We start from the raw sequence: 13,013 nt of genomic DNA on the forward strand, positions 1-13,013 counted from the left end.
CCTCCCCCAGCGATCAGACATACATCGTGTCTTTGGTGGGACTAGCACTTTAACCTTATTTTTTCATTCCCACCATATAAGATGTCCACAAAGTGTTTGCTCTTCTACAACATCCCCAGGATAGTGCGGTGGCTCATTTTCAGGCCTTATTAATCAATTACCTTTACTCACAGTATGGATGCAGGTCATTCACTAAGAGTTATGAGTCTAGAACCAGACTCAATAGAGTAGGTTGTAGTGATTGCTATACAGAAGGGTAAACTTATACCCTATAATGTTAATGTATTTCTTTTTCTACTACCCGTTTTACGTAATGGCTCAATAAAAGGGTGTACAGGGTATATTCAGGTCTTTGTGTTTCTTACAATTTGCTCTCCAACATGAAGATTTCCACCTGCCAACATTTTCCATCCGCCTCCGTTATATATATTCTGCCACGATTGTGGTTTTTTTTCAGTATTTACTACTATGAACACTTAAATAAAATATGAATTTGTAATTTTTATATTTTTGTTTGGAGTGTTTTTATTACAAGTCAGAGTTTTATGTGACAATGAAGAAGCCCAAACTCATGGGGAAAGAAAGCTTTAGGCCTCATTCACACAAACTTATGAAAATGGTTATACATATGTGTAGCATTTGGCCCCATTCATTACAATGGGCAATACGACCATTCTTTTTAATTGTGCAACACAACATACCATACAGTACAGTGAGTGAGAAAATATAGAGCATGTTCTATTTCCTTATGTATTTCTGCTCTGTACGCACCATAGAAGACCCCTTTCACATGAACGCATTTCTCCAGTCCTGTATTTCTGTGCCGTATCTCACTGTATCCGTACCGTATCCTTACAAGATACAGTGGAATGGCAGATTATGGATGGAGGACTATTGGCCGACTGACAGAATGCCCCTCCCACTGGGTCTGGTCTCCCTGATAATTATATATATATACACACACACACACAGACCAGGATACGGTGCACAACTGCACGCAATATGTATTTTGACCTTTCCCCTAGACTTCTATGGTGTGTACGGACCAGAAATACTGAAGAGAATGGGACATGCTCTATGTTTTTTACATCTCGCGGTATAGTAGACAATATGGCCACGTAAACAGATGTCCGTATCGCCCATTGAAATGAATGTGGCCGTATCATACCTATATGAAAACTGTATAGTACAGGTAGCATGCGGCAATTTTCATATGTTCGTGTGAAAAAGGCTGAAGTCTATGGGAACGTATAAAATACGGGTTGCGCATGTACTGCATACAGTTGTGCACCATAGGCTGCTGTATATACACTCACAGGCCACTTTATTAGGTACACCTGTCCAACTGCTCGTTAACACTTAATTTCTAATCAGCCAATCACATGGCAGCAACTCAGTTTATTTAGGCATGTAGACATGGTCAAGACAATCTCCTGCAGTTCAAACCGAGCATCAGTATGGGGAAGAAAGGTGATTTGAGTGCCTTTGAACGTGGCATGGTTGTTGGTGCCAGAAGGGCTGGTCTGAGTATTTCAGAAACTGCTGATCTACTGGGATTTTCATGCACAACCATCTCTAGGGTTTACAGAGAATGGTCCGAAAAAGAAAAAACATCCAGTGAGCGGCAGTTCTGTGGGCGGAAATGCCTTGTTGATGCCAGAGGAGAATGGGCAGATTGGTTCGAACTGATAGCAAGGCAACAGTGACTCAAATCGCCACCCGTTACAACCAAGGTAGGCAAAAGAGCATCTCTGAACTCACAGTACGTCGAACTTTGAGGCAGATGGGCTACAGCAGCAGAAGACCACACCGGATGCCACTCCTTTCAGATAAAAATAAGAAACTGAGGCTACAAATTGCACAAGCTCATCGAAATTGGACAGTAGAAGATTGGAAAAACGTTGCCTGGTCTGAGGAGTCTCGATTTCTGCTGCGACATTCGGATGGTAGGGTCAGAATTTGGCGTCAACAACATGAAAGCATGGATCCATCCTGCCTTGTATCAACGGTTCAGGCTGGTGGTGGGGGTGTCATGGTGTGGGGAATATTTTCTTGGCACTCTTTGGGCCCCTTGGTACCAATTGAGCATTGTTGCAACGCCACAGCCTACCTGAGTATTGTTGCTGACCATGTCCATCCCTTTATGACCACAATGTACCCAACATCTGATGGTTACTTTCAGCAGGATAATGTGCCATGTCATAAAGCTGGAATCATCTCAGACTGGTTTCTGGAACATGACAATGAGTTCACTGTACTCAAATGGCCTCCACAGTCACCAGATCTCAATCCAATAGAGCATCTTTGGGATGTGGTGGAACGGGAGATTCGCATCATGGATGTGCAGCCGACAAATCTGCGGCAACTGTGTGATGCCATCATGTCAATATGGACCAAAATCTCTGAGGAGCTTCCAGCACCTTGTTGTATCTATGCCACGAAGAATTGAGGCAGTTCTGAAGGCAAAAGGAGGTCCAACCCGTTACTAGCATGGTGTATCTAATAAAGTGGCCGGTGAGTGTATGTCTAGGGAGACCAGAACCAGTGGGAGGTGCAGCCAGCCAGCCAATAGTTAGACAGCCCACCGTATTTTATACAGTGTCATTATTATTATATATCCTCGCATGGGTGAACGACCTGTATTTGCGGCCAAAATACAGATGTATATATACACAGAAAGGTCGTGTGCTGAGGACTAAACTACATGTTTTCATCCTACATGTTTTCATTCAACGAGCAACAAACTCGTTCTGTGCAAGATTTACAAGATCGAAGCTTAAAGGGGTTTTCCCATCTGGGCATTTACATTTAATTAAATTCATTTGCCATATGTAAACATTTCTTCAATTGGATGTTAATTTAAAAAAATGTTCCTGTGTGAAGATAATTTCTCATAAATGTCGCCATGTTGTCCCTTAGAAACAAGAGAGCTTCCTCGGATATGACCACGTCACACTCTGGCAGCAGTGATCAGACATGCGCTATAGAGTCCTGCCGGACCACCAGGATTCAGCAATCATTACCACAGGACGGATGTGGGACATGTAGTAACTCCAGGACATTTTATATACAATAAACTTTTGTTTCTTTGTGCACTCACTCCATCAGAGGTGGCCGTATCCGAGGAAGCCATCTCGTTTCTAAGGGACAACATGGCTACATTTATGGTGAATTATTTTCACACAGGCACATTTTTTTTTAATTGAAGAAATGTTTACATATGGCAGATTAATGAAACTGAATGTGGGTACCCAGATGAGAATACCCCTTTAAAGTGATCATCTCCGTTCAAGTTCTAGTTTCAGTCTGGTAAATCCTGGAATTTCAATCTTATAGGCAACAGGAAAAAGTCTTCCGATTCTGGTTTACCTCGAAATCCAGATCGCTCACACTCACTCTTACGTCAGGAGGCCAGCAGTCTCATTTTCTTATAGGACCACATTTTATTATACATTTTTACAAAAAACAAAGAGTAAAACAAAGAACTGACAAATAAAAATATCTAAAACTCAGTGGCTTCTCATAGGCACTTAAATAAATACTCTGCCGAAAAACACTGAGAAAAAAAAAAAAAAAAAAAAAGAAGATTGTTCTGTCATAATAAGTTACGTGGATGTGCTCTTCCTCACATGTTGTACACCTTGCTCGTGTCTCTCTTACACTTATGTACCTCCGGCGCGGGGGCTAGGCAGGGGCAAGCTGCAGAACTTGGGGCAACTCCAGAAAGCCACGGCCAGTGAAATGGAGACAAGTGTTACTGTCCTACAAGAGAGGTCATAGAACATGCAATTAGATGGTCCATGCAGATAAAAAATATTACATTCACAAAAAGTGGAACCCAGATCTATTACACATGTGGATATGCCACAAATGTCCATAAACTTGCCTCTAGGGCACCCAAGTCATGCAGTGGGTTGAAAACATATTTGAACCCCTCCAAATTTCAACTTTTCTATAAGGGAGATTGACTTCTCCCTTAGTTTCATTTACATCAACAATTACAAAAAATGGAGGAAAAAAAAAATATGACTTTCTTGTAATACCATGCCTAACCACTTGGTGTGCTGTTAAAAAGCGAGTCTATAAAATATGTTAAGGCACCATCTAGTGGTGGAAGTATTAATTGCAGTAATCCACTATTTATTTGCATAATTCTATGAAATGGATTAGTAACAAGACACAAACTTAACAATGACCGATTATCACTAAGCAGAAGCATAAAAATGGAAATATTGTATGGTAATAGGACACCAATACCCGGCATCCGACATGAAGTTATAGAGAGGAAGTTCTTACTCATTTATAAATCAGTGCATTTGGAAACGCCATGGATTATCTGCCAGCATTACTAGTACTTGATTTGTGTGTGCTCCTAATATTCAGATTCTGATAAACACAGGAGGAATCATCGCTGACTCTGCAAATGCAATACAGGAAAAATGTATGTCAGCAATTATAGTAACAGCTACTTATAAAGTATATGTCCGAGAGAAAGAACTGTAGCACTATTCCCTGGCCATTCTTACCTAGGTTGGCTAGGTGCTGCAGCTGAAGGTGCTTTGGCTTTTAACGTCTCCCCAAGTGGGTAATGAATGTTGCTATATTCACGCTCCATTGTCCTGCCCCTCTGCAAAATAACAAAAAGATAATATTTTCCTATATATTTTAGTACATGTTAATACAATGTAATCAATGAGTTTTCACAGTGCAGGAGCATGTAATAAGTAGTAGAATCCAGCAGTGAAATATGCACACATGTAGTATCCTCAGTGTCAGAAAGGTTAAACTGCTTGAAGCAAAGGCTGAAGGAGCATGCAGAGAACAGTTTGAGGGAGGAAGAGATTGGGGAGAGAAACACAGGCTAGGATTGAAGGACTAATAGGGTACAGTGGAGCTCTTCTTTACAGGAGACTTCTACATCCATAGAGAATTGATGCTTTAAAGCCTAATCTGTTTGTAAGACTTCTATACAGGCTACCTAGAGGTTGAAAATACCTAAACTGGATCACACAGTCTATCCATGGAGGGTAGCACACAATTTCCTATCAGTTATTATTGCTGTCACACAGTTTCTCAGTCTCTTGATTTTGGAGGAGAATACAGTGAGAAGGAGAATTACACTGTCCTTCCAGCATGCAGCTAGTATTGTCTATAGCTGCCCATGTGTTTCTGTGCAGAGGCATCATAGGATTGTTAGGAGATGGGATGATACTGGAAAATAGGTATCTTGCACTCTAACAATTTATTTTTGTAGTTTCTTTAAGATGGAAAGTAATTTATGCCACTTATCAGCCACCATATTATGAAAATGACAGCACTAGTTACATGTGCCCAACAAATCTGTAAATAAAGGGAAAATGGCCACTGTCCGATCTAGGGGGTTGGCATCTTCAGCCATAGTCTGGGATGGAAAGTCTGTGGTGTCAGTCATGGTCTGATGTGTAGGTTGCAGTTTCTGAGGAAGTGTAAAAAAGTTCGAGCACCCCTTATTTAATCCATGATGTAAGGTTACTAGAATTGCTTAAAATTGGCTACTTAAAGGGGTATTCCCATTACAGCAAGTTAATGTTATTGTTTGTATTATAAAAAGATAAACAACTTTCCAATATACTTTCTATATCAATTCTTCAGTTTTCTAGATCTCTGCTTGCTGTCATGTTATAGAAAGCTTCTAGGTTTACTTCCAGTGGATAGAAATATGTCCATAGTCACACAGGTGCACGGCTTGTTAGTCATCACAGAGAGTAATCAGAGCTTTATGTTATAACGAGCCGTGACAAGGGGCAGATTTATGCCCACTGGAAGTAAACAGAAGCTTTCTACTGAATGACAGCAACAGATCTAGAAAACCGTGAGGGAAACCGTGTAATGGAAATACCCCTTTAAAGGGAACCTACCACCACGAATCTACCTATAAAGGTAGATCGGGTGGTAGGTGGATGTATGGGACGTGAGGATAGCCCTTTTTAGAGCTAATCCTCACGTCCCCGCTAGCGTAGCATAAACTTTATTGCCCTAATATGTAAATTTTATTAAGCGGCTACTGGGGCGTGGAGTAGCCGGACACGAGGCTACACGGCGCCCGCCTACCCTGTGATCTTCGGCAGCTGCGCGCCCTCGTCCGAGAAGCTGGAGTTCTGCGCATGCGCAGTAACTCCGGCCTCGTTCCCGAGATCGCGCATCCTCGGGCCTGCGCTCTGGTATAGGTATGCAGAGCGCAGGCCCGAGGATGCGCGATCTCGGGAACGAGGCCGAAGTTACTGCGCATGCGCAGAACTCCGGCTTCTCGGACGTGGGCGCGCAGCTGCCAGGAGCTGCGCGCCGAAGATCACAGGGTAGGCGGGGGAAAGCGGCTGCTGGGGCGTGGAGTAGCCGCACCGTGTAGCCTCGTGTCCGGCTACTCCACGCCCCAGTAGCCGCTTAATAAAATTTACATATTAGGGCAATAAAGTTTATGCTACGCTAGCGGGGACGTGAGGATTAGCTCTAAAAAGGGCTATCCTCACGTCCCATACATCCACCTACCACCCGATCTACCTTTATAGGTAGATTCGTGGTGGTAGGTGCCCTTTAAGCACAGAAAACCCTGGCTGTAATTATGTTTTGCCAGAAATATCCATCTATTAAACACTATATACGCACAGTAATTTATTTGTATTACTGAACATTTCAGTCCTTCCATTCTGGAGATTCACAGGCTGTTACAGTGTGCAAGCAGCAGTGAGATTACAGCAGGTAGAGTGAGGGGGAGACTGAAATGCCCCCAGGAATCCTTCAGTCTTATTAGCATAATTCGAAAAGTTGATTTGAGTAGAATGGAGTCCTCTGATAACAAATATAAGAAGATTACCAGAGTCATGGGGCCTGGATCCATGAGTAAGCATCCGCCATTTATCATGATAGATTTCCTTTAAAGGGAACCTACCACCACGATTCTACATATAAAAAGGTAGAACGGGTGGTAGGTGGATGAATGGGACGTGAGGATAGCCTTTTTGGGCTAATCCTCACGTCCCGGCTATGCTTTAGTAAGCTTTATTGCTTGTATATGCAAATTTTGTTAAGCGGCTACTGGGGTGTGGAGTAGCCATACATGAGGCTACTAGTCGCGGCTACTCCACGTCCCAGTAGCCTCGTTCCTCCGCCTACCAGGTAATCTTCAGCGCGTGTGCAGTAGCGCCGACCTCTGAGCTAAGGCCGCGCACCCGTAGGCCTGCGTTCTACGCATGAGCAGAACGCCGGGTACTCGGACGAGCAGCTGCGCGCCGAAGATCACAAGGCAGGCGGATGAACGAGGCTACTGGGGCATGGACTAGCCGCGACCAGTAGCCTCGTGTCCGGCTACTCCACGCCCCAGTAGCCGCTTAACAAAATTTTCATATACAAGCAATAAAGTTTACTAAAGCATAGCCGGGACGTGAGGATTAGCCCAAAAATGGCTAATCCTCACGTCCCATTCACCCACCTACCACCCGTTCTACCTTTATAGGTAGAATCGTGGTGGTAGGTTCCCTTTAAATTTATAACTCCTGCAGGTAAGCACAAGCTTTCCCAAATCTTAACCTACTACTCTAGACCACAAGGTGGCGCTGTGCTACAATAATCACCAGAGGTCCGTCATAGCGGAGCAGCTTTGTAAATAAGGAAAAGTGTGGCTCTACAATGGAGGCTCCTACAGTTGCAGCTGCTTCTATTGAAAAATTGCACAAATCCAGGATGTAAGATAAAGAGGAAATATTACACCATCAATAAAGCAAATTTAAAAAAAAAAAAAGTTTAAAGAAAAACCTTTTGTATTTATGCGTTTACTACAAATTTCTATGGCCATTCCCCGGTGTCGACATTGGAAGAAGCATTTCCAATAAACAGAAGTCTAACTTCTCATTTACGAGAACATTGCAGCTATATCTCACAGTAAACGGCCCAGTTCCCTTAAAACCTCTACAAGGTTAATGCCAAATAAAGCTTCATTTTATTTACTGATCTCTGTTTTCAGGCCATTGCCCAAGTCAAGCCGCAGGTTTACCAGCCATTTACTTCCATCTGTGCCACAAATAAACTTGTTTTATTGCACAAAAATGTGCCGCAGCTGGGAGACACGAGATCCTCCCCTCACCTGCTCATCCTCCAGATACTTCTTTCTGGTTTCAATATGTTTCTGCACAGCCATATAAATGAACTTATACTGAGCCTCCGTCTGCACCATCCCCGAGCGCTGCTGCCTCACCATCTGAATGGTTTTGGGGATGTCGATGTCGCAGTCCAAACCTGTATAGAGGAGAAAAGTAATAATTCTATCATTACTGACATACTGTATAAAATATTAAACGGTAAGCTCCAAGCTCAGACACTCATATTTACAGGATGGACCCTCCTCCCCTTCATTTCTAGGTTCTAGAGATGAGCAGAATCCTCTGGGTTCGGGGTTCCGGTGTGCGACCCGGAAATATTGCAGGATCAGCAGTTGATCAGCCAATCTGGCAAACTGCCCCTAGCCAACTGTACAGCTACCGACCCAGCAATATGTCTGGGCCACAATGTGAAAACTTCTCACATTCGGCTCTCAACATTTACTTCTATGCGAGTTTCAAACAAAAAAAAAAAATTAAGAGTCCCAACACATGCGCAGCCACAACAGTTATAGCATTACGGATGAAAGAGTCACGCAAGTGCAGCCAACTCGCCGTACAGCCAGACACGAGATAGTTGCCAACACACATCCAGCCACCAGAGAGGAAAGAATCACACATGAACAGCAAACTCTTCCCTTCACAACAGCTATAGCTCCACCAAGGAAAAATGTCATGCATGCGTGCAATCTCTAGATTCCTAGCAACTATACCACCAGGCAGTGGAGTCACACATGCAGTGGAGTCACACCGTCACGCATACGCAGCAACCTCTCCATTCACAGCAGCTATAGCTCCAGGCAAGAGGTGTCTCACATAGGCATCACCAACTCTTTCACTGCAGTTGTGACTCTAGGCAAGATGGACTGGGACACCCCCTAAGGGTGGTGACACACGTGGCGTTTTTAGGTCGCTTTGGGGCCGTTTTTAGTTAGTGCCGATCTGAAAACTCACTACTAAAAACGGCCCAAAAACGGCCTAAAAACTCCACGTGTGTCACCACCCCTAGAGACAAAAGTGGATACCCCCCTTCTCAGAGAAGCGTCTTTCCCAAAAATTCTCTCAAAATTACATAGCAATGGTAGTTTTCAAAAACTTGAATATTTACCTTGTCTATTTATAATGTCGACCAGAATATCAATAACTATGATGGTACCGGTGCGCCCAATTCCAGCACTGAAGGGGGAAGGAACAAAAAAAAAAAAAAAAAAAAGTTTTAATGTAAAGATTCCATGACATCCAGACTTCATACTGCATCATAAAAATTTTACCTGCAGTGCACCACTATAGGCCCAGAGTCGGGAATACTTTGTTGCGCTGCATAAATTTTTTCTAGGAATCTCAGAACCCCTCCTGGCTCGTTTGGGACCCCATGGTCTGGCCAGCTCAGATACTGATAGTGCCAAATGTGTCTCGGAGGCTCCTCCTAGGAGGGTGAAGAGCGTGTTAGTACCAAGTAACATTATTTAATAGGATGAATGGAGGGCTGCCGAAACTACTAGTCGCCTTTTTAGATTTCAACAATTTTAGAAAAATTCGAGATCAGGCGATGAGTGGGGATGGAGAACAAACTTAATGTGTAAGCAGCGTGTATAGGAGCTACAGGTCAATGAGCTTGGGTAGGTACGAAGTGGCATCAAAATGTCCAATGTAGAATTGCGACAGATACACAATGGGAACACACACCATCTTCGGATCCATTATAACGCCCCCCATTCCTCCTGCAGCATTGGTAATTACACAACGTCTGGGATATGTAATGTCGGCGGCAGGTTGCGAGCCCTCTGCTCTGCCTGACAGCCCGGAGTCTGATGAGAAGCGGACAAAGATGTGTTTATTATCCAATTACATATGGGTGAACGCCGCTACAGAGAAGCTGTCACTTTCCATGATCTAGAGAAAGCTGTGGGACTAGACGGAAGTGTCACAACACAGAGCGCAACACTAGTCATTATGTGTCCATATATCTGGAAAAAGGCAAAAAAAATAAAAATAAGCAAAAAAAAATAGAGCCAATTAAATCCTGGATGTGTGACGCCTGACTTTGATGTATGTATACATTTCCCTCAAGATTATTAGTGCTTTTATTAACCCATTGTGCGTAGTGTGGCAGAGAAATTACAGTTTACAGATCTGTGTGCGTATATAATATATAAAATATATATATGAGAAAGCAGATGGATCTATACTCTGTGCATTGGCCAAGCATTGTAAGTGCAGGTCTGCTCCCATTTAAAGGAAATCTACCATTAAAATCCAGCATGATAAACCAGGGGCACTTACTTATAGATCCAGGCACAGTGACTGTGGCAATCTTCTTGCTCATTAGCATAAATTTTAAAAGTTTATTTTAGAAGGGCTGCTATGGGTGTTACAAGAGATTCTACGTGCTGCAGCTTTACAGGCCATTACACTGTGTAGGAGCATTATCCCCCTACCACTTCCTATGTTATTGTGAGACTACATCAGGCAGAAAGAGGGGCAAGTGCTGAGCTGCAGCATAGCCTGCGAGACAGCCTGCGAAGCTATAGAATGGAGGGGCTCTGGTCATGTCCCCAACATAAGTGGATTTTAGAAGGGAGAAGGCCATGGATAACAAATATAAGAATATTACAACAGTCCCCGTACAGCCTAATACAGACCAAAGCCGATGCAAGCTGTTGGCCTTTGTATACAGAGGCTGCACCGGAAGCAAGGACCCAGGTAACTACACATTGCATGAAATGTCAGATTCCAGACAACACCTTTAATTGGAAAGATGAATTTTTAAGGCTGGGGAAGGGAAACTTTTTTATTTTCATTCTTGGGATCAGAGTTGGATGTTGTGTGGAAAGAAACAAAAAATTAATTAACCAGGTGAGAACTTTCCATCCCTGGTCAACAAGAAGCCAATTCCTGTGAAAATGAAAACAGAATTATATCACTAGGGAACAGAAAAAAGAAAACCCAGAAGAATCCAGCACTCAAGTCCTGAAACGCCTTCTTTACCCCTTTACTAGCAGGAAAACGATCAACGCGTTTCGGGCCGGTGTCTAAGCTCATGACTTGGGCTTTGTCCAAATTCGTTTTAATGTGTTATTTGAAGATTTTCAACTGACATGCAATAAAGTTGTTTAAGAAGGAGTTTCGGCACTTGAACGTCGGATCCTTCTGGGGTTTTCTTTAACACTGCTTTGGTCTCTGGCAGTTCGTACGCTGCAGATTACCGGTGAGCTGGCGATTTGATTCAGAGTGCGCTAGGAAACAGAAAAGGTGCATCTGGAAAGCTTATGAAGTATCCCCCATAAGGGGCCACTACGGAGGCAATGTCAGATCCTAGCAGACTATTTAAGTGGAATAACAGAAAGGTGTGAATTCTACCTAGTGATGAGATCTACCGTATATTCCGGCGTATAAGACGACCTGGTGTATAAGACGACCCCCCTACTTTCCTGTTTAAAATATAGAGTTTAAGATATATTCGCCGTATAAGACTACCCCTTTTCCAACGCATACAGTAGTATACAGCACAGCCCCCAGTAGTATACAGCACAGCCCCCAGTAGTATACAGCCCAGCCCAGCATTAAAAAAAAATAAATAAACTTATATACTCACCCCGATGCTCCCCCGATGTCCGCGCCGTCTTCTTTCTTCTGCCGGGCGCCGCCATTGATCTTCCCCGGCAGGCGCCTAGTATGACGCGCCGCTGCTGACGTCATACTAGGCGCCGACCCGGGGAAAGACATGGCGGCGCCCAGCAGAAGAAAGAAGACGGCGCGGAAGACAGCACAGCGCGGACATCGGGGCCAACGGAGGGTGAGTATTTTCCCCCCGATGCCTTTTTGAGGCTGCCGGCAGCCATCGCTGTGCAAACACCCGCGATCGGTGCTAGCACCGATCGCGGGTGTTACCGGTAAGCCTTTGCTGCAATATGCAGCAAAGACTTACCGGGTATGGAGAGGGCTCAGCCCGTGAGCCCTCTCCATGCACCGGTACCCGCCGTATAAGACGATTACCGGCGTATAAGACGACCCCAGAGAAGACAGAAGATTTTTCTGTCTTCAAAAGTCGTCTTATACGCCGGTATATACGGTATATATTACTTGATCATTACCCAAATTATAGCGTAGAATTATAAGCCTTACCCTGTCTGTGCGCGACATCTGTAGCTCCCGCAGGATATAATCTTTTTCTTGATGCAAGACCAGGCTCAAAACCCGGATGAGGCCGTAGTCCTTGGAACAGTTTTCATCGGGCCAGTAACAAAAACATTTTTTCTGTAACGGCAGAGAAACAAACGTTTATTGTGTGCATTTAATACAATAAAGATTTTCACTGTTTGAATGTGCTAGAAACTTAAGGGGCTTGTTCAACCACATTAAATTTGTCAAAAAAAAAAACTAAAAAAAAAAACTAAACAAAAACGGTAATACCAGATTGAAATGTGTGGTTAACTTTATTTATCTCTTTACCTGGTCGAATGGGGACATGTAGACCCCACCCTGCCGAATACATCAGGTGGTGGCTGCGCTGGTGTATCATTGATCTATTACCAGCGACCATTCTGGCTTGAAATGAGTGTGCACAGATGCAAGGCAGGAACTCCCCATGCCGCCCACTCTGCTGCTGCCCCTATCCCCCTGCACCCCCACTTTGTGGAAAGGTGGCGTAAATGGGGAAAATAATCAAAATTTCTGGCAGTTTGCAAAAAACTGAAATACAAGCCCTTATAAATATCCCCCAAAAGTCTTATTGTTTTTGCAGCTGCTGTTTGACATGGAGTACCAAGTACTTCTAATAATACCAAGAACCAGGGCCAGCGTTAGGGGGTGCCAAACTAGGCATTTTTCCCAGGGCCCCCTGTCCTAAAGGGGCCCCTTGCATGTGGACTTTTAGGGGAGAGG

At 43.7% G+C, this 13,013-nt stretch overlaps 1 protein-coding gene across 1 annotated transcript in view; it reads right to left on the reverse strand.

The window, feature by feature from the left end:
• Nucleotides 1-3,414: 3,414 nt before the first annotated feature.
• The window catches only part of LOC140134997 (tyrosine-protein phosphatase non-receptor type 11-like), a 70,738-nt gene continuing 61,139 nt past the window's right edge, over nt 3,415-13,013 (reverse strand). The window contains exons 10-16 of the mRNA XM_072155887.1: nt 12,255-12,386; nt 9,401-9,555; nt 9,238-9,305; nt 8,117-8,268; nt 4,527-4,627; nt 4,297-4,417; nt 3,415-3,762 (exon numbers count right to left, since the gene is read on the reverse strand). Of these exons, the coding sequence (XP_072011988.1) occupies nt 4,333-4,417; nt 4,527-4,627; nt 8,117-8,268; nt 9,238-9,305; nt 9,401-9,555; nt 12,255-12,386 (693 nt within the window). The 3' untranslated portion in view covers nt 3,415-3,762; nt 4,297-4,332. The remainder of the gene's footprint in view (nt 3,763-4,296; nt 4,418-4,526; nt 4,628-8,116; nt 8,269-9,237; nt 9,306-9,400; nt 9,556-12,254; nt 12,387-13,013) is intronic.

Source organism: Engystomops pustulosus, chromosome 6, assembly GCF_040894005.1.
Source record: "Engystomops pustulosus chromosome 6, aEngPut4.maternal, whole genome shotgun sequence".
Taxonomy (NCBI): domain Eukaryota; kingdom Metazoa; phylum Chordata; class Amphibia; order Anura; family Leptodactylidae; genus Engystomops; species Engystomops pustulosus.